The following is a 26,347-nucleotide window of genomic DNA, read 5'->3' as shown; positions in this document are numbered from 1 at the left end:
ACACACACACACACACACACACACACACACACACACACACACACACAATAGAATACTACTCAGCCATAAAAAAGAGTGAAATTTTACCATTTGCAACAACATGAATGGACTTGGAGTGTATTATGCATAATGAAATAAGTCAGAGAAAGACAAATACTATATGATGTCACTTATATATGTAATCTAAAAAATACAACAAACTAGTGAATATAACAAAAAAGAAACAGACACAGATATAGATAACAAACTAGTGGTTACCAGTGGGGAGAGGGAATGAAGGATGGGCAAGACAGGGACAGGGGATTAAGAGACACAAACTATTATGTACAAAATAAGCTACAAGAATATATTGTACAACACAGGAAATATAGCCAATATTTTATAACCATAAATGGAGTATATAACATTTAAAAATTGTGAATTATTATGTTGTACACCTATAACTTATACAGTATTGTATATCAACTATATCTCAATTAAAAACTTACATCTATTAAATTTATCACCAATTTCATCAATACTATTAGTATTATGAAAATGGTTTTGACCCTATAGACTCCTAGAAAGGACTTCCCCAGGAATCTCTGAACCACACTTTGAGAAATGTTGATAATTAGAATGATTTGGGGGCCTTTCTTCCCACTCATTCCCTCATTCCCATGAGGCAAATGAGTATGGCTGTCTCAGCCCCTTCTGGGTCTCTTTAGAAGTCAACTTTCCTATAAGATGCCCACATTCTCTTCCCTGCTGTGTAGAGCAGGCTCTCCTGGGTAGGGTACACTACAGGATGGATTAGTCTGTGTAACTCAGAGATAGAACAATATTAAGTCCTTTTGGTCATAATCTAGAGCCACATGCTCCAATTCTGCTTTTATCAATAATAAAATTAATGGTTTATCCTCCATTTGTGTGAATCTTGTATCTACTTTTCAGTTGGTTCTCAAATTGGAGAAACAGGAGTGTTATTTATTAGTCCCATAAAACCCTGATATAACATCCACAGATTGATCCAAACTCATGCTTTATATATATTTTTTCACATGCTTTATATTTGAAATTCTTATTCAAAGTGCTTCCAAGATTTGGCTCCTAAAGAAAAGAGGCTTTTTCATTCATTGCTTATAGCTGAAAAATAACTAAACTGTTTTCAAAACACAGGGATGTTGATACATTTGTTAGTTAACTCTGAGTTAATTTTCTCCTGAATTCTACACTGCTTTTATACACAACTATTCCACGTTCTTAATATTTTAAGAACATAAGAACCCATTGAAAAGTATAAAAAATAATTTCAATAGAAGTATATTTTCTATTTTTTGGTAAAACAAAAGCCTCGTAAAACTAAAAGGAAACAACAAATGAGCATCTTAACTCACGACCCTGTAATCCCCACCCCTATATATACAATAAGTCCTTCCCTGACATGGGCTGTTTGTGTCCTCCCAAAATTCATATTGAAGCCCTAATCCCCAATGTGATAGTATTTAGAAGTGGAACCTTTGGGAAGTAATTAAGACATGAGTGTGGAGTCCTCATAATTGGGATTAGTGCCCTTAAAGAAGAGACACCTGAGAGATGATCTCTCTCTCCACCATATAAGGATAGAGGAAGAAGGTATCCAGACCAGGAGGATCCCTCACTAGGAACTGAAATGGCCAGCACCTTGATCTTGGACTTCCTAGCCTCCAGAGCTGTGAGAAATAAATTTCTGTTGTTTAAGTCACCCAGGTTATGGTATTTTGTTATAGTAGCCCGAGCAGACTAAGACTTTCTCCTTCCAAAGAATAATCTTCACACTCAGGATGTGACCTGACCAGTGAGCCTTAATGGCCCCATGAACCATGGGGCCCCCTGAACATGACTTATCTGGTTTCCAGGGCAACAGCACCCCACAGTACAAGGCTTCATTCAGCGTTACAGCTGCCAAACTTGGTGTATTAGTCTGCTTGGGCTGCCATAACAAAATACCATAGACTGAGCGGCTTAAACAATAGAAGTTTATTTTCTCACAGTTCTAGAGGCTAGAAGTCCAAGATCATGGTGTCAGCATGGTCGAGTTCTAGTGAGGACTCTCTTCCTGGCTTGCACCTTCTCACGGTGTCCTCTCATGAGAGAGAGAGAAACAGAGACAGAGGGAGAGGGCTCAAGTACTTTCTGTTGTCTCATCTTATAAGGGCACTAATCCCATCACAAGGGCCCTATCCTCGTGAGCTCATCTAATCCTAATTATCTCCCAAAGGCCCTATCTCTAAATACCCTCACATTGGGGGTTAGGGCTTCAACATATGAATTGGGAGGTGGGGGGAGGGGACATAACTCAGTCTGAAACAGGTGGTAATGTCCAATTCAAAGAAGACTCCAGCCTCAATGGTCAATTGTTTCAAGGCTTTCAGTTCTATAAAATTACTTTAGTAGTCTGTATCTGTTAATCCCATACTCCTAATTTGTCCCTCCCCAACTCCCTCTCCCCTTTGGTAACCCTAAGTCTGTCTTCTATGTCTGTGAGTCTGCTCCCCAGAGCAGACAATATTGTCCTGTAAGACAATATTGTAAATCAACTATACTTCAATAAAAAAGAAAAAAAAAGAACATCTTAGAATGTTTGTATACTTGATTGATGGGCATGGACTTAATTTATGTAATCTCTAGGAATTTTAGACTGAAACTAACATGTTTTTGACAACCTTACATGCAGTTTTTCAAACTTGTTATTATAAAATACGTGCTGATGTTAAATAAATTTAAATGCATGTTTAAAAATCTCATAATTACAAATAGCCTCCAAATGGCTTGTACCAATGTACACTCCCAGCAACAATGTTCATACGTGACCTCTGTTCCTCCACACCCTTGACAACCTTAAATGCCACGGAACTTATTCATCTTTGTTAACTGATTAAGTAAAAACTGACACTATTGTTTGAATTTTTATTTCTTTAATCATTACTGAGGTTAGACATTCAACACACCAGGTATTTACATTTCTTTTTCTGTGAATTGTGGATTCGTGTTTTTTGCCAGTTTTCTTATCCTGTCTCTTGTTCTTTTATTATTTGTTTATGTGTATGAGGGGCTTGGGTGGGAAACCACCCTCCTGGGCTCAGGAGAGCTGGAGACACAGCTGTAGCTCGGGGATCCCTGGACACCGACTGTTTTCTCCTTCCGGATGCAATGAGCCTGTGCTGATGCTGAATTCAGTTCAAAACCCAGCGAGGCCCTGTGTTTATAACCATTCCCTTCAGAGGAGAAGCACAGATGGTTTGGTTGAGTTGTTCCAGATGTGTGTTAACCGGCGCCGGTATGAAAGGGCAGCGGGGTAGCTGAAATGCAGCTGGGGTTTGGCAGTTGTCTCATCTCTGGGGGGACTTTACTGGCGTGGAGACAGTCAGCAGCCACTGTGTGGGCTGGAAGGACAACAATGGTCACACTGTGATCTCACCTCCACAACTGCTCTGAGGAAATACCGAGTTTCCGTGTTTACATGCTTGACCAAAATGAGAATTTATAAGTTTGTGTATGCACAGGTATGTGTCTATGTGTAATTCTCCATCAATTGGAAACCACCTGAAACCCAGCAATTGTTAAGCAATGTATAAACTGAGGAAATGAAAAGAAGCCCTTTTTTCTGTCCCAGGTACGGCAAGTATGTGCCCTGTTTGATATTTTTACCTTTTTTTGTTTGAGTTTGCTTTTATTGGTATTTTTGTTTTTACAATATAGAAAAGTTAACTTTTACGTTCTCAAATTTATCAATTTTTTTCTGTTATGGCTTTCTGACTTACTATCATGCTCAGGAGGGTCTTCCCCGTTCCAAGTTTATACAGATAATTCATCTGTATTTTCTTCTGGAACATTCATGGTTTTAAATCTTTGAGGCAATGGGTTCTTTTAGTATAAGAAATCATTACTCATCCAGCTCTATTTCTAAACTATTCAATAATCCAATAATCCAATTGGTTTAATAGACAATCTTTAGCACATAAATTTTCATATGTATGAATAAACACAGATTCTATTTTTGTCCTTTAAATAATATCTTCAAGCATATAAATGTCACTTCAAGTGTATAAACAACCGTGGTATCATTTAAGTGATTTTATAGTAGCTATTAGTGGTTATTTTTGAACCAATGCACAGAATATTAACTCTAATTAGATTTTTAGTTATTTAAAACAAAACTGCAAATAAGAAAGTGAATTTTGCAATGATCCTCAAACTCTGTTATACTTCAGAATCACTTAGTGAGCTTGCTAAGCAGACAAAAATCTACATCCCACCTTCCAGGACAGCTGATTCAGAAGGCAGAAAATGGGCCTCACTCTCAAAACACTCCCAAAGTCACTTCTATTCACAGTAAAGTTCAAGGACCACAAGAATAATATTTCCTAGGGTAATGTTTCTCATTCCAAATACCTTTTAACATAGAACAATTCAAATAAAGTTTACCATACAAAGATTTCCAGTGTATTCCTTTTCTCCTTATGTGACAATGGATTGAGGGTTAATTACTAAAGTTTGTTCCTTAGCGTTGCAGCCTACACAACATATGTCTTAAGGGATTTCTGCATGTCTATCATACTTTTCTCTGTTGGGATTCTTTCCCTTTATGTTCTTTTTTTAAAATTTATCACTTTCATTTTGGTCTTGTTTCTTCTAAATGAACATGTTGTGCTGCCTATTGTTCATTGCTTGTTCTGTACAGAAACTTGTTTAAAATGATTTATCCTTGCTAATTTTATTTGGTTGTGGTTTTAATTTTTCTTGGGGCCTTTTGTTTATTCATTTGAAAGGCAGACCTTTATTTGAACTGTTCTATGTTAAAAGATATTTGAAATCAGAAACATTTAAATCCCTATCTCATACCATTCTCTATACCCTTCTATATGTTTGAAATACTTCATAATAAAAACTTAGTTTGACTAATGCATACACTAAAATCTCTTATTCTGTTGGTAAATCACAGGCCAACAATCATAATTTTATAAACTGTTATCCTTTATAAGACCCCAAGGGACTATGACCTTACTTAAGTAGCATACAACCTCAATTTTACAACAACTCTTTGAATGATATGAACCTTACCTCATAGATCCTGGCAATTCCACAAAGTAGGGCTACTTCTCCTGGAAACTTATCTAAGCCTTGTTTGAAAAGATTTAAAGCAGTCACAGGTTGATCCAATGAGATGTAAACCTAAAACCAAGATACATTTCGATAAAAGTACTGGTTCTTAAAATAATAGCATTTGTTATGACAAGTTTATAATTATTGCTTAGTAACAAATTATCTCCTAGATATTACAGTATAAAAATTTCAGAAATCTGTTGGATTAATTTCCAATAATGATACTATACTTTTATATCCACATGTTGTATATGAAGCATTCATTCATTTATTCATTCAGCAAACACTTACTGTGGACTTACTATTGTCACAGAGACTGGCCAGGACTAGAAAAGAAAGGATCAAGGGAAAATCTTTCTAGGATGGAACAGACATAAGTATATCTATAGGCTGGCACTATAAAGACCAATTATGAGGCTGATTTTGAAGATGCTGGAGAAAGAGGGGACGACCCATGGAAGAAGGTCTGAGAAGGAGCAGCCGGGGAGAGCCTCTGGAGATGGTGGTTTGGGAGAAGGACCCTCGGAAATAGAGGAGAAACAGATTTGTAGGGTACAGGGTCAGGGAGTTGAGAGGGTTGGCACTTGATAGTTTCTGCTTAATTAGCAACTGGAACATTAGCGTGGATAAACCATATACTTATTAGGAATTTCTAAAATAAGAGAATTATAGTTTTATGTATAGAAACATAAGATTATGACATTTTTTTCTTCATGACCTTGGATCCTCTGTTTCTTCCTAAACATTCAGATTGTGCTTTGAAGAGGCCCAAATGGATACACAAAAAACTGCTTGCAGTGTTTACTGCTAAAGTATGAGATTAGAGGGAAGGGTATGGATGAAAACTTTTCAATTATTACCTTACATGCTTCTGAACTGCTTTTTAAAATATAGTAAGTATATAATTCCATATACTACGTAATATAAAATATTTAATAATTTTTAAATTAACAATCTAAAATTTTAAGAAATAATGTGGTTCCTAAAATCTGCTTGGTCTCTATTACTGAGCAATAATTCCTTCACATATTAAAGAAAATAAGTAAATTGTACCTCTATATAGTCATGTAGGCAACAATGGATTTAAACAAATAAATTTATGAAAAAATAGTCAAATTAGAACTATTAAATATGACTACTCATATTTAACAATAGTTAAAAAGTACATTTTTTAACCACGTGGCAAGTGATTATCAATTAAGATGATAGTCAAATACTGTGACCTGAGTTATAATTTCAAGCTGTCAGAAAATTTTACTATGATGTTTAGAAAACTCTTTAAGAATTTTAACATATAATGTATAGAAGATACTTAGAACCAGATAGTTTCAAATATTTCTGAAAAACCACTATAAACATACTAAGATTATCACAGTAAGTTTATATGGCAGAATTTCCATTTTGTTTCTTTTTAGAATGCAAACGTTAATACCATATTTTTTTGAATTTTCTTTTATTTATTTTTTTATACAGCAGGTTCTTATTAGTTATCCATTTTATACGTATTAGTGCAATACCATATTTAGAAAGTAGTAGCACTTCCTTTTACATCTCATCTTCTTTTCAACCTCCTTTACCACACTTTTTTTTTTTTTAACCACACTTCTTAAATTTAAAAAAGTCTTAAAGATATAGCAAGATGATATCCTAACCACCACTTCAACAAATGTTCCTTTAAAGTAGCCTCGGTGAGGGTAAAGAAGTAACTTTATTCCAATACTGAAAATTCTAGGTGGCCCTTCACTTCTGTTGTGGTTTGTGGATGGCACTACAGGGCAGTGAGTCAGCTCTGGAATCAGAAATTCCTGAGTTTGAATGCTGGCAAATAGCCAAGTGAGCTTGAAAATCTTAGTTACCCTCTTTAGGTCTCCCTTTGCTTAAGAGTACAAAGGAAATGTTAAAATCTGCCTCGTGGTGTTGCTATGAGGGTTAAATTGCATATGGAACAGACCTGATAGGATACCTTACCACTGAGTAGGTGCTCAGTAAATGGGAAATATTGTTTTTGTAATAATGGCAGAGCCAAAAAGTGAAGGACCTATATAAAAACAATCCCTGCTCTCTATAGTCTGCTTAGGTGGGAGACAAGCGTGCTGCAGAAAAGTGCCTCTCTGGGGCTTGTTACCCATGGGGGTAGTAAGCCTGTGGCATTTTCTTCTGTTCTAATGGGCAATATTTCAAAGGTGTTGTCTTATTTTTCACGGCAAGCAATTTTTCCTGAGATGGGTATTCTCCATATGTTCTCACCTTTTCCCTTATTATTAAAAAAGAAAAACAACAACAACAAACTTAAGTCTGAACACATTAACTTGTCAAATATTCCTAAAGAAACTGGTAACTCTCCCCACGCACTTGTCAGAATTTAAACATTTACCCCAGAGAAGACAAATTCCACTCAAATTAAGAATACTTACTTTTGCCAAGTAGAGAAATGTATCTACCATTTCCTGCTGCTTCAGGGTTGATTTAAATTGTTTTTCTGCTTCACGATACATTCCTAACCTAAGAACAGCCATTTAAAAAATTAGACATTCAATTTAAAATAAATACTACAGCATTTATTCATACCTTGAGGATATGAATTAGAGCCAAATTACATCTGTAAGAGTAAGCATGTAGCAAAGAAGGTGATGCTATACACACATACATATTAACATGTATGTTTATATAGTTTAGGAGAAAGATTCCTATTTTCCCATATTCACTGCCTAATGCTTAAATGGTATGTAAAGAGTTTGTCTGAAGCCTAGTCACAGCAGGACTAATAGCCGCCAGGGAGCAAGGTCACACCAGTTCACCACCCAAAGAGCTTATGATCAGCTGACATATGTCACATGACCTCAATAAATGCTTAGAGCCTCCATTTTATTGGAAGAACTGAAGATGACATTTCTTTGAAAACATCTGCTTTGAGATAAAAGCCCATTTTTTTAAAGTGAGGTATAATGACATACAACATTATATTAATTTCAGGTGTACCACGTAATAATTTGATATTTGCATATATTGCAAAATGATCATCACGGTAAGTCTAATTAATATCCGTCACCATACATATGTTAATATAGTTACAGAATATACACTTCATTTTGTTAATATAGTTACAGAATATAGATATAGTTACAGAATTTTTTCTTGTGATGGGAACTTTTAAGGTTTACTTTCTTAGCAACTTTCAAACATGCAATACAGGATTAACTATTGCTGCAATGCTGTATGTGACATTCCCATGACTTGTTTATTTTATAACTGGATGTTTGTACCTTTTGACTCCCTACACCCACTTGCCCACCCCCTACCCTCCAGCTCTGTCAACCACCAATCTGTTCTCTGTATCTATGAGCTTTGTTCTTTATTTTATTTTTTTAGATTCCTCACATAAGTGAGATCATACAGTATTTGTCTTTCTCTATGAGACTTATTTCACTTAGCATAATGCCCTAAAGGTCCATCCATACCATCGCAAATGGCAAGATTTCATTCTTTTTCATGGCTGAATAATATTCCATTGCATATATACATATATATACACACATACATATACATATATATATATTTCTTTATCCATTCATCTGTTGATGGACACTTAGATTGTTTCCATATCTTGGTTATTGTAAATAATGCTGCAATGAACATGGTGATGTAGATATCTTTTCTTTGAGTCAGTGTTTTCACTTTCTTCAGATAAATACCCAGAACTAGAATTGCTGAAGCATATGGTAGTTCCATTTTTAATTTTTTGAGGAAGCTCCATACTGTTTCTCATATGGCTGCACCAACTTACATTCCCACCAACAGTGCATGAGGGTTCCTTTTTCTTCACATACTACCAACACTTGCTATTTCTCATCTTTTCAATAATAGCCATTCTAACAAATGTAAGGTGATATCTCACTGCGGTTTTGGTTTGAGTTTCCCTGATGATTAGTGATGTTGAGCACCCTTTCGTGTACCTGTTGGCCATCTGTAATGTCTTCTTCAGAAAAATATCTATTCAGAGCCTCTGCCCATTTTTTAATCGGATTTTTTTTTTTTTACTATTGACTTTCATGAGTTTTTTTATATATGTTAGATGTTAACCCCTTTTGGATATATGATTTGCAAATATTTTTTCCCATTTGGTAGGTTGCCTTTTCATTTTGTTCATGGTTTCCTTTGCTGTGCAGTAGCTTTTTAGTTTGAAAAAGTCTCACTTATTTATTTTTGCTTTTGTTGCCTTTGCTTTTGGTGTCAAATCCAAAAACTCATCACCAAGACCACTGTTAAGGAGCTTACTGCATATGTTTTCTTCTAGGAGTTTTATGATTTCAGGTCTTATATTCAATCTTTAATCCATGTTGAGTTAGTTTTGTATATGGTGTAAGATGGTGATCCATCATTCTTTTGCATGTGGCTGTCCTATTTCCCAACACAATTTATTGAAGAGACTGTCCTTTCCCCATTGTACATTCTTGACTTTTTATAAATTTTTTAAATTAATTAATTAGTTTTTGGCTGCATTGGGTCTTCGTTGCTGCGTGCGGGCTTTCTCTAGTTGCAGTGAAGGGGGCTACTCTTCGTTGTGGTGCCTGGGCTTCTCATTGCAGTGGCTTCTCTTGTTGCAGAGCACAGGTTCTAGGCACGCGGGCTTCAGTAGTTGTGGCATTGAGGCTCAGTAGTTGAGGCTCATGGGCTCTAGAGTGCAGTCTCAGTAGTCGTGGCACAAGGGCTGTTGCTCTTCGGCATGTGGGATCTTCCCAGACCAGGGCTCGAACCCGTGTCCCCTGCATTGGAAGGTGCATTCTTAACCACTGTGCCACCAGGGAAGTCCCTTTTTGTAAATTTATTGACTACGTGTGCATGGGTTTATTTCTGGGCCCTGTATTCTGTTCCATTGATCTATGTGTCTGTTTTTATGCCAACAGCATACTGTTTTGATCCCTATAACTTTTTTTTTTAATTTAATTTATTTTTTATGCAGCAGGTTCTTATTAGTTATCTACTTTATACAATCCCTATAGCTTTGTAATTTGGTTTGAAGTCAGGGAATGTGATGCCTCCAGCTTTGTTTTTCTTTCTCAAGGTTGTTTTAGTTCTTCAGGGTCTGTTGTGGTTCCATATAAATTTTAGGATTGTTTGTTCTATTTCTTTCAAAAATGCCATTGTAATTTTGATAGGGATTGCACTGAATCTGTAGATTGCTTCAGGTAGTATGGACATTTCAACAATAATAATTCTAATCCACGAATGTGAAATATCTTTCAATTTACTTATGCCTTCATCAATTTTTTTATCAATATCTTATAGTTTTTGGTGTACAGGTGTCTCAACTCCTTGGCTAAATTTATTCCAAGTTATTTTATTTTTTGATGCTATTGTAATTGGGATTGTTTTCTTAATTTCTCTGATAGTTTGTTATTAGTGTACAGAAAGCAACAAATTTCTGTATATTCATTTTGTATCCTACAAATTTACTGAATTCACTTATTAGTGCCAGTAGTTTTTTGGTGGAGTCTTTAGGATATTCTATATATAGTATCATGTCATCTGTAAACAGACAGTTTTACTTCTTCCTTTCTGATTTGGATGCCTTTTATTTCTTTTTCTTGCCTAAACTTCTCTGGATAGGACTTCTAATACTATGTTGAATAAAAATGGTGAGAGTGGGCATCCTTATCTTATTCCTCATCTTAGAGCAAAATCTTTCAGATTTCCACCAATGAGTATGACTTTAGCTGCAGGCTTGTCATGTACGCCCTTTACTATATTGAGGTACATTCGCTCTACACCCGCTTTGTTAGGAATTTTTATCGTAACTGGATGTTGAATTTTGTCAAATGCTTTTTCTGCATCTACTGAGATGATCATGTGATCTTCATCCTTCATTTCGTTAATGTGGTGTATCACATTGGTTGATTTGCATATATTGAACCATCCCTGCATCCCTGGAATAAATCCCACTTAATCATTCTTATGATCCTTTTAGTGTAATGTTGAATTTGATGTGCTAATATTTTGTTGAGGAATTTTGCATCTATGTTCATCAGTGATATTGGCCTGTAATTTTCTTTTCTTGTGGTGTCCTTATTTGGTTTAGGTATCAGGGTAATGCTGGCCCCATAAAATAAGTTCAAAAGTGTTCCCTCCTCTTCCATTTTGTGAAACAGTTTGAGAAAGATTGGTATTAATTCTTCTTTGAATGGCAGAATTTACCTGTGAAGCTCTCTTGTCCTGAATTTTTGTTTATAGGGAGTTTTTAAATTACTGATTCAATCTCCTTACTAGTACTTGGTCTGTTCAGATTTTCTATTTCTATGACTCAGTCCTGGAAGATTTTATGTTTCTAGTAATGCATCCATTTCTTCTAGGCTGTCCAGTTTGGTGGCCTATAATTGTTCATAGTAGTCTCTTATGATCCTCTGTATTTCTGTGGTATCAGTGGTAACATCTCCTCTTTCATTTCTGATTGTATTTATTTGAGTACTCTATCTTCTTGGTGAGTCTAGCTAAAGTTCTGTTAATTTTGTTTATCTTTTCAAAGAACTAGTTCTTGGTTTCATCGATCCTTTCTACTGTCTTTTTAATCTCTATTTCATTTATTTCTGCTCTGATCTTTGTTATTTCCTTCTTTCTACTAACTCTGGGTTTCATTTGGCCTTCTTTTTCTAGTTCCTTGAGGAGTAAAGTTAGGTTGTTTATCTGAGAATTTTCTTGTTTCTTGAGTAGGCATTTATTGCTAGGAACTTCCCTCTTAAGACCGCTTTTGCTGCATCCCATAAGTTTTGGTGTGTTGTATTTCCATTTTCACTTATTTCAAGGTATTTTTTGACTTTGCATAAACCCATTTTTAAACTTTAAACAATTTTGAGGTAAATAGTAATTGCCACTCGAGTAAAACAGCTGTACCATTTTATTATTCTACAAACATTTTCTTTTCCTTTTTTTGTATCTAGTCTATGAACTTCAGACTTGTTCCTTGCCTAAATATAACTGCTCTGATGTCAACACGCACTTCTTCTGCCCAGGGAAATGAAATCAATCATTAAAGCGCACTTCAGCCTGTCTTTAATAGATCTGTTGGGCTTTCTCATAACTACTCATCCCCAGACATCTAAGAGCTACTTAGCACTTTATGACAATGCTTTTATTTTGTAAAATAAAGTCAAAACAACATACAATATGGTCCATTATGTTACTTTCATTCTTGAAAGAATAGCTTTGTTCTTTTTTCCTAACCTAAGCCTCAAGTACTGGCATGGCTATACCCAGCTATTTGGGACAATGGAGAACGTGGGACAATGGACAATGTGGGACAATGAGGTTAAAAGTGACCCCAAAATCTGGCCTAAAGTTAGAGGATGTGTGATGTAGTAGAAGCCCCTACCGCTTCAAAGGTCCCACAACTTTTACAAGGAGTATTCATAAAATGTTATCAGAGAACTCTGAAGTTCTGAAGAACGGCTTTATATTTATATACAAAGCTTCAACTGAACATTCAAGTCTTAAACACGTGGCTGAAGTTCAGTCACTGAATTCCATGAACACCTAATTATCCATGAGAGTCTATATTTGTAACTAAGTTGTCTCTTTCAAAAAATGATTTAAAAGGGATTACAATAACAAGATACATGTAAAATAAGAATATGAAAACAGAAATAGATTTATAAAAAAAAATGGAGAATAAACAAATTAAAAAGCAAACAAGCAATCAGAGCTATTGAATCACCTGGAAACCAAAGAAAGGAAAGAAGAATGAGTCATATGTGTTTTATTACTGTACCCTTAAGAGATCATTTCTTCTAGCCCTATCAAAAAGGAATTTATCACATGGGTTCCTGTGCAGAGGAAATGGAGTGGCCACCATGTGTAAAGAAAGTCTAGGAATAATGAAAACATCAGTCAAGTTCACAAACACAGGACAATATCAAAGAATCAGAGTCCAGAGATGATCTCCACCAACTGCCAACTTGTTCTCTCCAATTTAATTCAATAAACATTGTCAAGGATCAACTGCATGCACATTTAATGATGGTAAGGAGTTGCAAAAATGAAGATAACAACCATGTTCTGAAGGTACCAGTAAAGATTGAAACAAAACATATTTTAAAATAAATTTAATTGCATTATGGCCAATGAGAAAAAAAGTGTTTTGAGAGCACAGCGGAGGAGCAAACTAAGTTTCAGCGGGGAAGTAACAGGCAAGATTTTGACAGCTAGATAGGATGGGGTGGGGGTGAGGGAATATCTCTGATGGAAGCAAACTATCAGCATAAGCACACAAGCAGGAAAGTACACAGCATGTCAGGGGAGGGCTGAGTTGTTGGGTTTAATTGAAAAGGAAAACACAACAAGGAATGAGAGAAGTAACAGAAAAGTGAAAAGCTGTAGACTGGGACAAAGTCATGGGTGCCACACTTAAAATCCAGACTTCATTTCAGAGATAATGGAGATTAACCAAAGAATCCAACAAGAGCTGTTTTTTTTGCAACAGTTACTCTGACAGTGGGGTATACAGGAAGGATTGATGGGACAAGAAAATGGAGGCAGAAAACCCAGATAAGTACCTAATGTAGCAATTCAAACAAATCACACTAAAAGCCAGGATTAAAGCACTGGAGTGGGAATGGGTAGCAGTGGAGCAACTGTAAGAGATACTGCAGAGGAAGAACCAGTAGAACTTAATGATCAGGAGCAAAGAGACAGAAGTCAATATGGGGCTACATCCTCTGCAATCCATCCTTGACATCTTTCTCTGGGCTCCCACTGCACCCTGCACTTGCTTCTATCATAATGGGAACCACATTTATAATTGTTTCCTGTTCTCTCTCCTCCACTCAAATGTAAGCCATTTGAGCAAATGAATAAATGAATGAATGCTGAATACATAATAAGACAAGAAGCTATTAAGGAACAGAGGAGAACAATAATTAATATGACAAAATATACTCATTTAAATGCCATCTTATATGGATGGCAGAAGGAATCCAAGTTGTGCTTTTCTCTCATTATTATAGATTTCTGAGAGTTTTGCTTAGAAGCTCAAGATTTCAAGCTTGTCTTCAGAAATTATATTCATAAGAGTTTAATGTTATAATTGTCCAAAATTACCTTTTAGCAGAAAATACTTCCTCAATCTAACAGTAGGAAAAAATACTTCAGAGTTCTATGTGAAATATCTAAATGGAAAATAGTCTTAATTTCAATAGTAGAAGAATAAGCATCCTTTTTATTCTATTTATATATTTCCTTTTCCTCACAGTGTTTAACTAATAACTAAAGTTAATAACCATCGAAGGATACTCACAGTACCTAGTCTACCTTGTTTTTGAATAATAAAAGACATATTTATCTTTATAAAATATAATTTTTCATTTGTCACTATTTTTCAAATGCTCCAAGTGCATTTCAATATCAAGCAATCATTTCAGATCCTATTTACCAGTTGCTATATAATATGCATAAATTATTACAACTTTTTTTATCTCTCAATTAATTTGCTTAAAAATGTGTTTAAACATTAAGTAAATTAGTGTAAGACTATTTAGATCCTAGAGAAACACCATGGGATTGTGCAAATAGTAAAAGAAGTGGCATCAGAAAGCTGAGCTCAAATTCTCGTTCTGTCACATACTAGCTACATGAATTTCGGAAAGTCACTTTATCTTTCTGAGGCTCAGTTTCTCACATCTGGACAAAGGGCTAATAATAGCAACTATATCCAAAGTGCCATAAGATTTAAGTGAGATAATGTAATGTGTGGACAAGCTATCTCAACTATAAAGCACTTTACAGACGTGAGGCATCAGTAGAAATAAAAACTTGATGGGGAAAGAATCTAAAAAAAAAAAAAGTGGATATATGTGTATGCATAACTGATTCACTTTGCTGCACACTTGAAACTAACACGACATTGTAAATCAACTATACTCCAATAAAAATTAAGAAGGAAGGAAGGAGGGAGGGAGGGAGGGAGGAAAGACTTGAGAGCCAAGAGGAGTGGAGTGAGAACAAACAGACTCGATTCTAGTCCTAGGTCTGTTACTGACTAGTTCCTGATGCAAATCACAACCTCTCTCTGGCCTCAGCTTCCTCATCTGAAAAGGAGTGTTGGATGTGATGGTCTCAAAGTTTCCCCTTCCCAGCTCTAAAATTTTACTATTCTAAAGGTGTCAGTTCTTAGTGCCATCATGTGATTGCTAAGTAAATGCTTCCTCACGTAAGCCAAAGACACAGTTCTCCTTTCTTCGTGAGGAAATCTATCCCCCAGAAAAGGTTACCAGATTTGAGACTCTAAAATATGTTGCTGCTTCTAAGCCTTTTCCAAATAATCAAAATTTTACCTGTAGTAACATTTTCCAATCTGCACTTTCCACCACCAGTCCTTGTACTGAGAATGCTCTGTGGAGAGGGCAGCCAAATCCAAAGCCTTTGAAAAACAATTCATTTTAGATAAGGATTTTCTTTTCTAACAATAAACAGAAACAAAAAATAATGAAATAAACTATATAATTAGCATCAATCAAAACATGCATTAGAAATCAGACAGAAACTCAAGCTGCTCATGTCTCCAGATGGCCCCACCAATCTTCCCTAAATAATCAGTTCCAGACCAGAGGACTGACAGCAGATGAGAAGTAAACAGTGATCAAAGGGAAGCAGATGTACAGTCTATTTGAATACAATTTTAATATACAAGGTACGAAAATGGTATTTAAAAATCCGTCAGTTTTTACCCTCTCCCAACCAAAATGCCTCCAAACCCAGTAGGAGTCAAGCCTTTACCACGTAAGGCAGGCCCAACTGCAGGCCCCACTTTAACAACAGGTGTAGAGAAATAAAGAAAGATCAAGTATGCAGATAGAAAAAGGTTTGAAAACAGGGTCATGAAGAAGAGTGAAAGGAGCTGGGGTACTTGGGTAACCGCCGTCTTTTAACAACCATCATTCCATTATTCTGACATTACCTCGCATGCCAGTAATTCTAAAGGTCAGACTTTCCTTCGCTGCAGACTGAAAAGGATCTTCTTAACTGCTTTTGCATTTTACATGTGTTTATCCCTTTCTCTCTAACGTCTTCTAGTTTGTTCCTTCTAGTGATTATTTAAGATCAGACAAGAGACATCTCATTAGGAATTAGGATTCTATACCAAAAAAGTGGAAACCATTTGGACAAAGAGGAAAGTAAATCAATCTTTATACAAATTCAAAGCTCACAGAAATCTGAAGCTCATATAAAGATTTGGTGAATAAAAACTCAGGTTATTAGTTTAAAAAGAATTCCGATTTTTTAATAATACTTGTTATTCTTGCTCTTAAGGTTGAAAACCTTTTATTCTTTAGTCAGTGTTAACATCATGATGATATCCAACAGCTCAGTTAAAGTAACTCTTAGATTTTCAGTTCTATAATCTCAGAATGCATCCCATATTATTGCCCATTTCTTAATATTAACGCTTTTCTGAAATGAATGCCAGAAGAGCTCCTTGAATCTCCTACTGCAAAATAAATAACTTTCCTTGTGTTCCCCATCTTCCCTCGCTCCAGGGGAGACTTCTAAATATGCAAACTATTTATAAAGGAATGGTGTCACCATGCTGAGGTTCTAATGGACTTGAAAAATCAACACCTCTACTTGAAAGCTATGGAAATTAAAAGCACACTACACACTATGTTCATATGCTTATTTTTCTTTTTTTCCCCAAGCAAGAGGTAAAAATGGAAGTGAAAAATGCAGAAAAAAAGTATAATTTCAATTATCATTATCTCTGGAAATACCAGAGAACCATATTTCAATCAGCTCAGTTCAGGAGTAAATTGTAAATATCCGAATATATTCATTTTAACTTAATCCTTTAAAAGACCTGTTCCAGCGAATAGATCAGATTCACTTTCATGTTTAATATAACAGACCTTCTATTTTTCAGAAAAATGTCATTCTAAATTTTTTTTACGCCTTCTAATTTTTCCAAGATTAGACCTAGTGCTGATTACAGGCTGCTGATTTTGCTTTCAGATATGGTTCCTATGTAGGACCCACAAGTTTGTCTAAACCAATTGAGGAAATTAATATGATTACTGATGTAGAATAAAAATGGCCAAAAAAATTACATATTAATGATCACTCTTCATTTGAAGACTGGGGCTGCACTAGACAAAACCACTTGTCACTATTTCAAATGGACTCTAAATTCCCCGAGGACAGGCATCCACTTCTTAACACATCTCTGTTGCTCTGCAATGTCATTGTGCGGTTAAGAGGCCCTCAAGAATTATTTGTTGACTGAATTAATTCTATTCTTTACTTCTGACTTACGTTGAAAATAACTTAAGAACCAAACAAAACTGTCATAGTAATAAGATTCATAATTAAAAGCTATTAACATTTTAAAATTTTAAAGAGGTTACAGAGAGCTATATTTCTTTAAAGTCTTCCCCGGTTTTTTAAAATAAATTACTATATACTTATATTTAAGGATCTTTGAATAAGTCAATCAATCCAATATCTAGATATTAATAAAGACCTAGAAGGTCATAAATAAAAGGCGTAAGTTTATAAAAGTCCATAAGGGAACCTTGGCAGATCTCGACAACATGTTTGTGAATACATCCACCTGGGCATCCCAGTGACCTTCCTAAGTAATAGTGCTCCAACCTCTAAAGTTTAAAAAACAGTCATCCTTTCACTATTGTTAGAGTTGCGACAACTTCAGCATGACGAAATTAAAGAGCATATGGAAATAAAGATTCCAGAATCACCAACCCACACGCCCCTTCAGTTTGTCAACATTGCCAATACTGCCCCAAGAAGGGAGAGGAAGGAAGTTATTAAGAACTCAAAGGCAGAAATACAGTTTTCCATAGAACAAATTCTATTTTTTCAATGTAGCTGAAGAAACAACATTCCTCAACAAAATTATGTAAATGCCAAGATGCAGAACAACATCTTCAAGATGAATAAAGACATCATCACTATGACCTATAAACAGCATATGATCTGTCAACTTTCTGAACCCATTGACTACAACTCTTCCCCTTCAAAGACCTCACTCCAGCCACAGTGGCCTCCTCACTGTTCCTTAAACAATCCAAGAATGCTAATATTCAGGGCCTTCGCAGTTAAAGTTCTCTCTGATTTACGTGCTCTTCCTCCACCTAACCATATGGTTTGTCTCCCTTCATACAGGTCTCTGTTTAAATGTCTTTTCAGAGTGGACTTCACTGACCACTTCCCAGCCCATATAAAAGGACAAACTTCCCCCATGTCATCTATTCTCTTACCTGGTTTCCCTGCTTTATTTTTATACTGCTTATCCCATGACATTTTATATATTTTTAAGTTTGCTAACTGTCTCTATTCCTTGCCCAACCGGAACGTAATCTCCAAAAGAGCAGAGATTTTGTCTGCTTGCTCCACTCTGTAATCTCAGGGCCTAGAACAGTGCCTGGCACACTGTAGTGGCTCAAAATATGTTGGATGAAAGAATAAATGTCTCTGCAATAAATGAATTAATCTTCAAAAAGTCAGGATATAGCTTTATGATACTCTAGTAATTACAAATATTTACTCATTTATAAAATGGGATGGTATTTGAATGTTTCTTTTTAATGACAGTGTAACTACATGATTTTATATATCACCCTGAAACCCTCTGACCAGCTATATATTGAGTGAAAATGGCATTACTGACTTTTATTTACAGAAATGTGCATGGTTTCTCAGTTGCCCCAACCTTAGTTTTCTCTTTTCTCGATGTGACCACATCCACTATCACTTCATTATCGATAACTCCCATACTCTGTGTATCTGGCCCAGGACCCCTATATTTTAGTGTCACAGCTTCCAATACATGCAGTGACATCTCCACTTGGATAGCCTTTCACAATTTCAAACTAAAAATGCCTTCTAGTGAATTATTCAGCTTCTTTACAAACTGACGTCCTTCCTTAATAATCCCATTTCTGTTAGTAAAACGGTCATTCTTCCAGCATCTTTAAGAGGCAAGTTTGAGCTGTGTCTTTCCTTTGTCTCCCATACCAAATCTAGATCACGTTCTGTCACTTCTTTCTCTAAAATGTCTCTGACACCCCCATTTTTGAGAATGTGGTTTATTTATTTCTCTTTCCGTACCTTGCTCATGTTTTTACCCTTCTTTTACATTTTTTCCCATCCATTCCAAAAAATCCTACTGATTTTATGGATTTTTACTAATATTATCCCCTGATTTTTCCCCTTGATCTTCAGTACCAATTTCACATTCCGGCAATTACCTTTTTAACTGTTTCATTATGTCAATTCTATTTCCTCAGCTAGATTACATGGCTTGTAGAGGCAGGAACAAATATCATATTTTTATTAGTTTTCCTAGTACATAACATAATGGTTGACACATAGAAAACACAATTGAGAAAAATGCTTTTGTCTTCCTGAATACTTAATATATAAGGTTTTTTCCTTGAATAAGAAAATGACAGAAAATACTATCATTAGACACTGTAGAATTAACTACATTTGATTGGACAAGATTTGTGAAGTTACTGCTCATTTGCATATTAGCATGTTGAAAAATGACACAAATGGAGAAGTCCTGAGCATGTAACCTTAAAATTCTCTGTTGAAAGGCTACCAAGACGACTGATTATTGATTATTGTTGAAGCTGGGTGATGGTTGATACAGGCTCATTATACTCTCCACTTGCACATGTTTGAAATTTTCTATCATAAAATGTTAAAGGGGAGGAGATGGGGAACACTACAAAGAGACCAGAAATACATGTATTAGTAAACCTATAATCACTATATGGACCAAAGAAGAAAATGGATCAACAATGCTAACTATTAGTATAAAAAATAAACTTTAACACAAACATATTACGCAGCATTCTCCATTATCTATATCTTGCCCTTTAGTGGAGATCTACTAGTCTATAGATCAGGCACAAGTCTTATGACTTCTATAGTTATACAAAGTTTCCTACTGAAACTGACAGTGGATTTGAAAGTATCAGTAATTCTCCAATCTTCATAATTCCATCTGTTTATAAGGTAAGAAATAGAACATTTCAGAATCTAAATCCCCAAAGTCATAAAAATCACATTAAAAATAGTGCAAATTCAAAACTTACAGTCTTAACATCATTTTCATGATGAAAGATATACTCGAACAAAGCCTGTGAAGAAAAAAATGCAAAAAAATACATTAGATTTTATTTTAACAAAGTACTTTATTGTCATATCAAAACTCAAAGGCCATTTTTTTTTGTTTTTGGGGGGGTTTTTTTGGTTTTTTTGCGGTACGCGGGCCTCTCACTGTCGTGGCCTCTCCCATTGCAGAGCACAGGCTCTGGATGCGCAGGCTCAGCGGCCATGGCTCACAGGCCCAGCCGCTCCGCAGTGTGTGGGATCTTCCCGGACTGGGGCATGAACCCGTGTCCCCTGCATCAGCAGGCGGACTCTCAACCACGGCGCCACCAGGGAAGCCCTCAAAGGCCATTTTGACAGCAGCTAAATTGAACCAAAATAACAAAGTACTGTAAAGTGCCTGGGATTTATAAGTAAAGGGTCTATCCATCATTTGTTACAACCATTCATTTTAAAATAAGGCTACTTATAACTGATTCCTGTTTTCACAGAATACGAACTGGAAAGCTCAAATAATTCAACAATTTTTTTCATATTACACATACTATTTTATCAGAAAGAGACAAATGAAAAGACCAACTTTAGGACTGTCATAAAACTGCATGTATTATACAGTGATTATGATATTAATAATGACACTTTAGACATGGGAAAATCTGGAAGTTCTTTCTGAAACAAAGTAGAGTTTAACTGTAAAGTAGGGAGTTTTTCCTTAATATGCAGATGCCTCTATGTGCAGCCAGGGCTGAGAATCATTATTCTAATACTGCCCCCAACCTATCTGGATAAATAAGCATTTACCAGACTACCTCTTGGTGGTACTACATTTGTCCATAACACCATTATTTTATACTTGCAAAGAGGCTAGCACCCCTGAAAGATATCAAGATTATTAACAGAGATGACCTGAAGGCAACCAAAAAAAGAAATCAGGATGAGGCCCTCTTTAGAAAACTATTCCTAATCCTCCATTTGTTCTCTTATTAAAAAAAAAAAAAAAATTATGAGAGCAGTTGGTGTTACCACTGCCATGAAAAGGATGTTATAACACCCAAGGCAGTGTCAAGGAGTCACCAGCCACCCCAAGCAATATGCCAATATTAGAAATGAGTCCAGATAAGTCAAGGTAAGTTGGGGACCAAAGACAGAGAAACCTGGCATTATTTCTACAACACACTAAATAAGTGCAAAATCTAGTTCATCTAAATCTAGTAACATAGACCAGGTCTGTCCTGGAAGCATCCTAATTTGAGGGAAATGCCTCTACTGACTACACTCCCTGGTTAGAAAACAACAATGGTATTAAGTAGCCATTCAGCCACCTCAAATAAATGGCCTAAAAAGATAAGGAATCAGATATTCCTCATAAAGGAAAGGGAAATAAGTAAAACTTTATGATTTTGCTAAATGAAGTTGACTGGGTTGCTATCAAATAAGAAATTAAGAAAAACATCATTGGGGGGGCTTCCCTGGTGGCACAGTGGTTGAGAATCTGCCTGCCAATGCAGGGGACACGGGTTCAAGCCCTGGTCTGGGAAGATCCCACATGCCGCGGAGCAACTGGGCCTGTGAGCCACAACTACTGAGCCTGCGCGTCTGGAGCCTGTGCTCTGCAACAAGAGAGGCCACGACAGTGAGAGGCCCGCGCACTGCGATGAAGAGTGACCCCCGCTCACCACAACTAGAGAAAGCCCTCGCACAGAAATGAAGACCCAACACAGCCAAAAGTAAATAAATAAATAAACTTTAAAAAAAAAAAAGAAAAAGAAAAACATCATTGGCATTCTTATAGTCTGATTCCTTGTTTGCCAACTGGCATTCCTTTCCCTGATTTAAATTTCAAGTCTGTATGGCTAGTGTCCTTTTTCATTTTCCCTAGAGTGTTTAATATTTACTAAATATGTTAAACGCCAGTAGAACTGATAATAGGAATGAGCTCAGCACTCATGCACAGAATTCATAGAGATTACAGCTAAAAACCTGAGCTAGGCTTACACCAATTTCCAGAAGCTAACTGCTCCTGGCTCTGCATTATTCCATGCTCACCTCTAAACTTTTCTGTACTGGAAAGGTCACGAACATCCTCCTTTCTCTCCCTCTCCCTCTCCCTTCTCACTCTCTTATCACTTTTTCTCTTGCTCTCACTTTCTCTTTAATTTAGAGGAGCATTTAATAGTTAGAAGTACTAATGCAGTTGGCTTGCTGCTGTCTGGCTCAAGCAATCTTTATTGAGATGCCAGATTAATTACTAATTAGAAAGAGAACATTTTTTTATCTTCTTTTTGACAGTTCTAAAATCCTACAAGGATAGAAAATTATTTTTCTGAGAACAGTCCAAGCTGAAAAAGAAAAATATACACACATACAGATGATCTCCTAAACTTCATTACCCAAAGATGGTGGGTAATGGGTAACATCTGCTTTCTTTGTTATAAATTGCTGTTCTTTATTAGGAGAAAAAGAATTTCCTATTATAATGGTATATATGCTTTATTTCTGATTGACTTTCCTTAACTCAATACTAAGAGAAATTTTAGATATGAGAATAATTAAACATTTCCATTTCAATCAAGACAAGGTCTTTTCTTCACAGATTTTTATCCATTTCCTGTAATGTTATGATAACATTTTGAACATTACTTCATAACATAAAATAATTTGAAGTACATACCTTTGCCAATTTAGGTTTCTGGGCATATTTTGTTAAATTCAGTCTAGATAAATTTATAAAAGGTCCATCAGGACTTGTAAGCATGGAAGCCTATGGGGAAAAATGATAGAACAAGAAATCTGAAACTTTCTCGAAACACAAATTGAATTTAATGTGCATAAAATTATAAAGCCAACACAAGTAAATTTTCCATATAATTGTCTACTATAAAAATAGTGAAAAATGATTAACATAACATAAATTACTTTGGTCATACAAGGCTATGGTAAAGCTGACAGAATTTACCGTTCCCAGCCTGACAAATCTTCCAGATGAGCTGGTAATAGGGCGAGCTGTGTAGGCAGTTCTGGGTGTTCTGATGGCCTGTTCCATAGTGCCTGGCCTTCCACTTTGTGTGCTGGGTCTAAGGAAACCTGTAATGGGTCTTCCAGCTTGAGTGATCGGCCTGTGAAGATTGTAAATTGTTAAAATACAAAGAAGATCAATAAAGGAAGATTCTCATGCAGCCTGGTCAATATTTAGTGGCAAAGGAAATGAAACAGGAGTATACTGAACATACCTGACAGCTGGACTAGGCCCTCCTGTCTGATTAGTTCCAGGGAGTTTCAGAGATGTTCCAGGACCTATAAGATGAGATGGCAAATTCAATTTGTATATTATTTATTGATCTGTAAAAACTGTCCACTAACGCAATTTTCACAAATGTGCTAGCCTGGTGAAAAAGACATTAGTAACAGGAAATGTATCTAGAAAAATGTGTTTGAGATTAATATTTATTGAGTACCTGTCATGTTACTTTTGTTATTACATTTAATCTCCACACTAATTCTGCAAGGTAGGTAGTACTAACCCATTTAGCAAAGGCTTAGAGATTTAAATAAACAGGTCAACCTGTTAGTAGAGCCAGCATTCAAACTCAAGACAGGCGGGTTCCAAAAATCCAACACATCAAAATGACAGTTCTATACTCATAGTTTATTTTTCATACAAACTTCTTCTCCCAATAAAAGATCAGTTACCCCCAATATTTGGAATTTAGATATTTTAACTCCAAAAGAGCAAAATGATAGGGAAAAAAGACATCTTAACATGAAACATATGTACTTTTTTTCTCAATTTCCACTGAAGCATTGAAACAGCTATTACCTTCCAAACATATATAAATGACTGATAACTGTCACAACTAACAAATTACCAGCAAGATACCATACGTCATGGTAATCATCCAATACCATTCACAGCAGCACACCTGCAAGCTGGGACTAGGCCACTGTGACAATCCTGATGGACAGTCACTGCCTAGCAAATCACTCCATCACCTCACATCATGCATTAGAGCAAATCATCGATTATTACAATGAAGTGATGTTTTCAAATTATCATTTTTTTAGAACACTTCTGTTGTTTGGATGCTTCCTGTGTTTAGACTCTCAGATAAACAATCTTTGGTATATTAGATAAGCAGCTCAGATAGAATGCCTTTTCATAAAATATTTTAAAATGCATAATATAGCTTCTACTGAAAAATAGTTATACATCAATCTCACACCTTAAGTTCAAGATAATATAATTGTGCCTTTGTACTATAAGGCAGAATAGAGGTAATATTTTTTCATGCATACACGTGCTTCATGTATGTGTCTTATTTTTATTATAAAAAAGTACACATAGAGAGTATTCCTCCTCCTAATGGCTTTTCATTTACTTAACTGAAAAACCAGTACTTACGTGGAACCTGAGCAATAGCATTTTCATCCAGTATCATTTCTGCAATTCCTTCCTGATCTACATCAATTTCATCTATGTACACCATTTCAGTTAGTGCTCGTGCTTTTAAAATCCAGGCTGCCTAAAAAGCATAGATAAGATAAAGCATATCTTAAATTGCATTAGAAGTAGTGCATAGCCTATAGAAATCAGCCATCCTTTATTATTATCTAATTTTTTATCAAACATGTTTACCATACTTAATGCATGATACTAATTTAAAGGGCTATGTCCAGGAACTAATACAAGAAGACAAGGTCATTATTAATCAAGAAACAATCAATAGATCAATTACCTAGTAAACAAAAGTGTGGTAATTACCTAGTAGTCTTCTAACATGCCTTTTTATAAGTGAAAGAAGATCTTTATAGAAAATTTTACTAGAATAATAATTTGAAAACAGATGAGTAAAGCTACAACCACGTGTTCTTTCTGCCTTTCTCCTTCAGGGCCAAGTCCTTCGTGAAGACTTCCCTGATAGTTTAACTCTGAACCTACTTCCCTCTTGTCTTTCTTAGAAAGCACTTTCTTTTATACTTCTATTATTATGTACTTACTATATTCAATCAACACTATAATTATTTGGGCATATGTTTGCCCTCCCTTCCCCCAGAACACAAGCTTTTTTACCTTGTTCACTTTTGAATTTTCCATCACACCTATGGTTTGTGTACACAATAGGTATTCCAAAAATGTTAACTTGAACTAGGATTAATTTTTCCCACTTCCCAATAACTAATCAACACAATCTTGGTTGCTTTGTGATCTAGCCAGTAGATCAGCTAGTAAACCTGCTAGAAAGTGGGGGAAAAAATGGAAAGGTAATTAAGGAACCTAGAAAATACCTAATCAGCTTTGCTTTACCCTGAGAAATTAGACATAAAGGTGTGCACGATTAAATACCTTGTGAAATATTTAAAACTGCTTTATCAGAAAAGTTTACCGTTCTGCTTCAATAGAAGCAGAGAGCAATAAAGCTTGGTGTCCTGTGGCAGATTTGGGGAGAAGGCAACCCTTGAGGCAACAGTATAGGACCGACTCTATACTACAGGGGGAGCAGCAGCAAGGGAAATCTGGAAAGGGGTTAGGCCTCATCATACTAGGAATCTGTCTGTGAAGCATGCTGCATGAAGGCAAGGGACTGAGGGAGGAACAGATGGAGGCTACAAGAGGACCAGAGAGTCCTCACATAAGGATATCGAGATGCACTGAAGCATCAGCGTGTATTTATTGAGCACCTCCTACTTATGTAGCACTGGGCTAGGTTCTGAGAAGGAAATGCGAGAAGATAAAGACATGGATCCTAATTTTCCTGAACGTATCACCTACTGGATTAAATAACAAGGCAAAGCAATGCATGATATGTGACAAATGAGCTACATGGAAAATGGTTTTACAAGAATTAGAAGGCAGAGATCCTTTTGTGGGCTAAAGTAATTGGAATGTATATTTTTAAAAATTTTTAAAGAAAAAGAATTTTTAAAAGTCTTCATGCTTTCCTTTTAATGGGAACAAAAGGAAATTACATTGTTGCCTTTGGTCCTCACCATGAGGTATTATCTCCCCTGTGTGAGTCCAGGTCCTCCCAGAAGCAGATGGCAAGAGGGGATTGAATGTGCAGGGCAGAAATAGAGACACAGATGTAGAGAACAAACATATGGACACCAA

General features: G+C 35.9%; 1 protein-coding gene across 1 annotated transcript in view; it reads right to left on the bottom strand.

The window, feature by feature from the left end:
* TTC8 (tetratricopeptide repeat domain 8) overlaps positions 1-26,347 on the bottom strand; it is a 53,224-nt gene that overhangs the window by 12,795 nt on the left and 14,082 nt on the right. The window contains exons 3-10 of the mRNA XM_027120863.1: positions 24,641-24,761; positions 23,472-23,535; positions 23,198-23,357; positions 22,913-23,002; positions 20,226-20,270; positions 15,444-15,529; positions 7,539-7,626; positions 5,083-5,193 (exon numbers count right to left, since the gene is read on the bottom strand). Coding sequence (XP_026976664.1) covers positions 5,083-5,193; positions 7,539-7,626; positions 15,444-15,529; positions 20,226-20,270; positions 22,913-23,002; positions 23,198-23,357; positions 23,472-23,535; positions 24,641-24,761 — 765 coding nt within the window. The remainder of the gene's footprint in view (positions 1-5,082; positions 5,194-7,538; positions 7,627-15,443; positions 15,530-20,225; positions 20,271-22,912; positions 23,003-23,197; positions 23,358-23,471; positions 23,536-24,640; positions 24,762-26,347) is intronic.

The sequence above is a fragment of the Aethalodelphis obliquidens genome, unplaced genomic scaffold (assembly GCF_003676395.1).
Source record: "Aethalodelphis obliquidens isolate GAN/ISIS:26980383/991018 unplaced genomic scaffold, ASM367639v1 scaffold21, whole genome shotgun sequence".
NCBI lineage: Eukaryota > Metazoa > Chordata > Mammalia > Artiodactyla > Delphinidae > Aethalodelphis > Aethalodelphis obliquidens.
The sequence above is the reverse complement of the archived record's forward strand: the minus strand, read 5'-3'. Positions and strand labels throughout refer to the sequence as shown.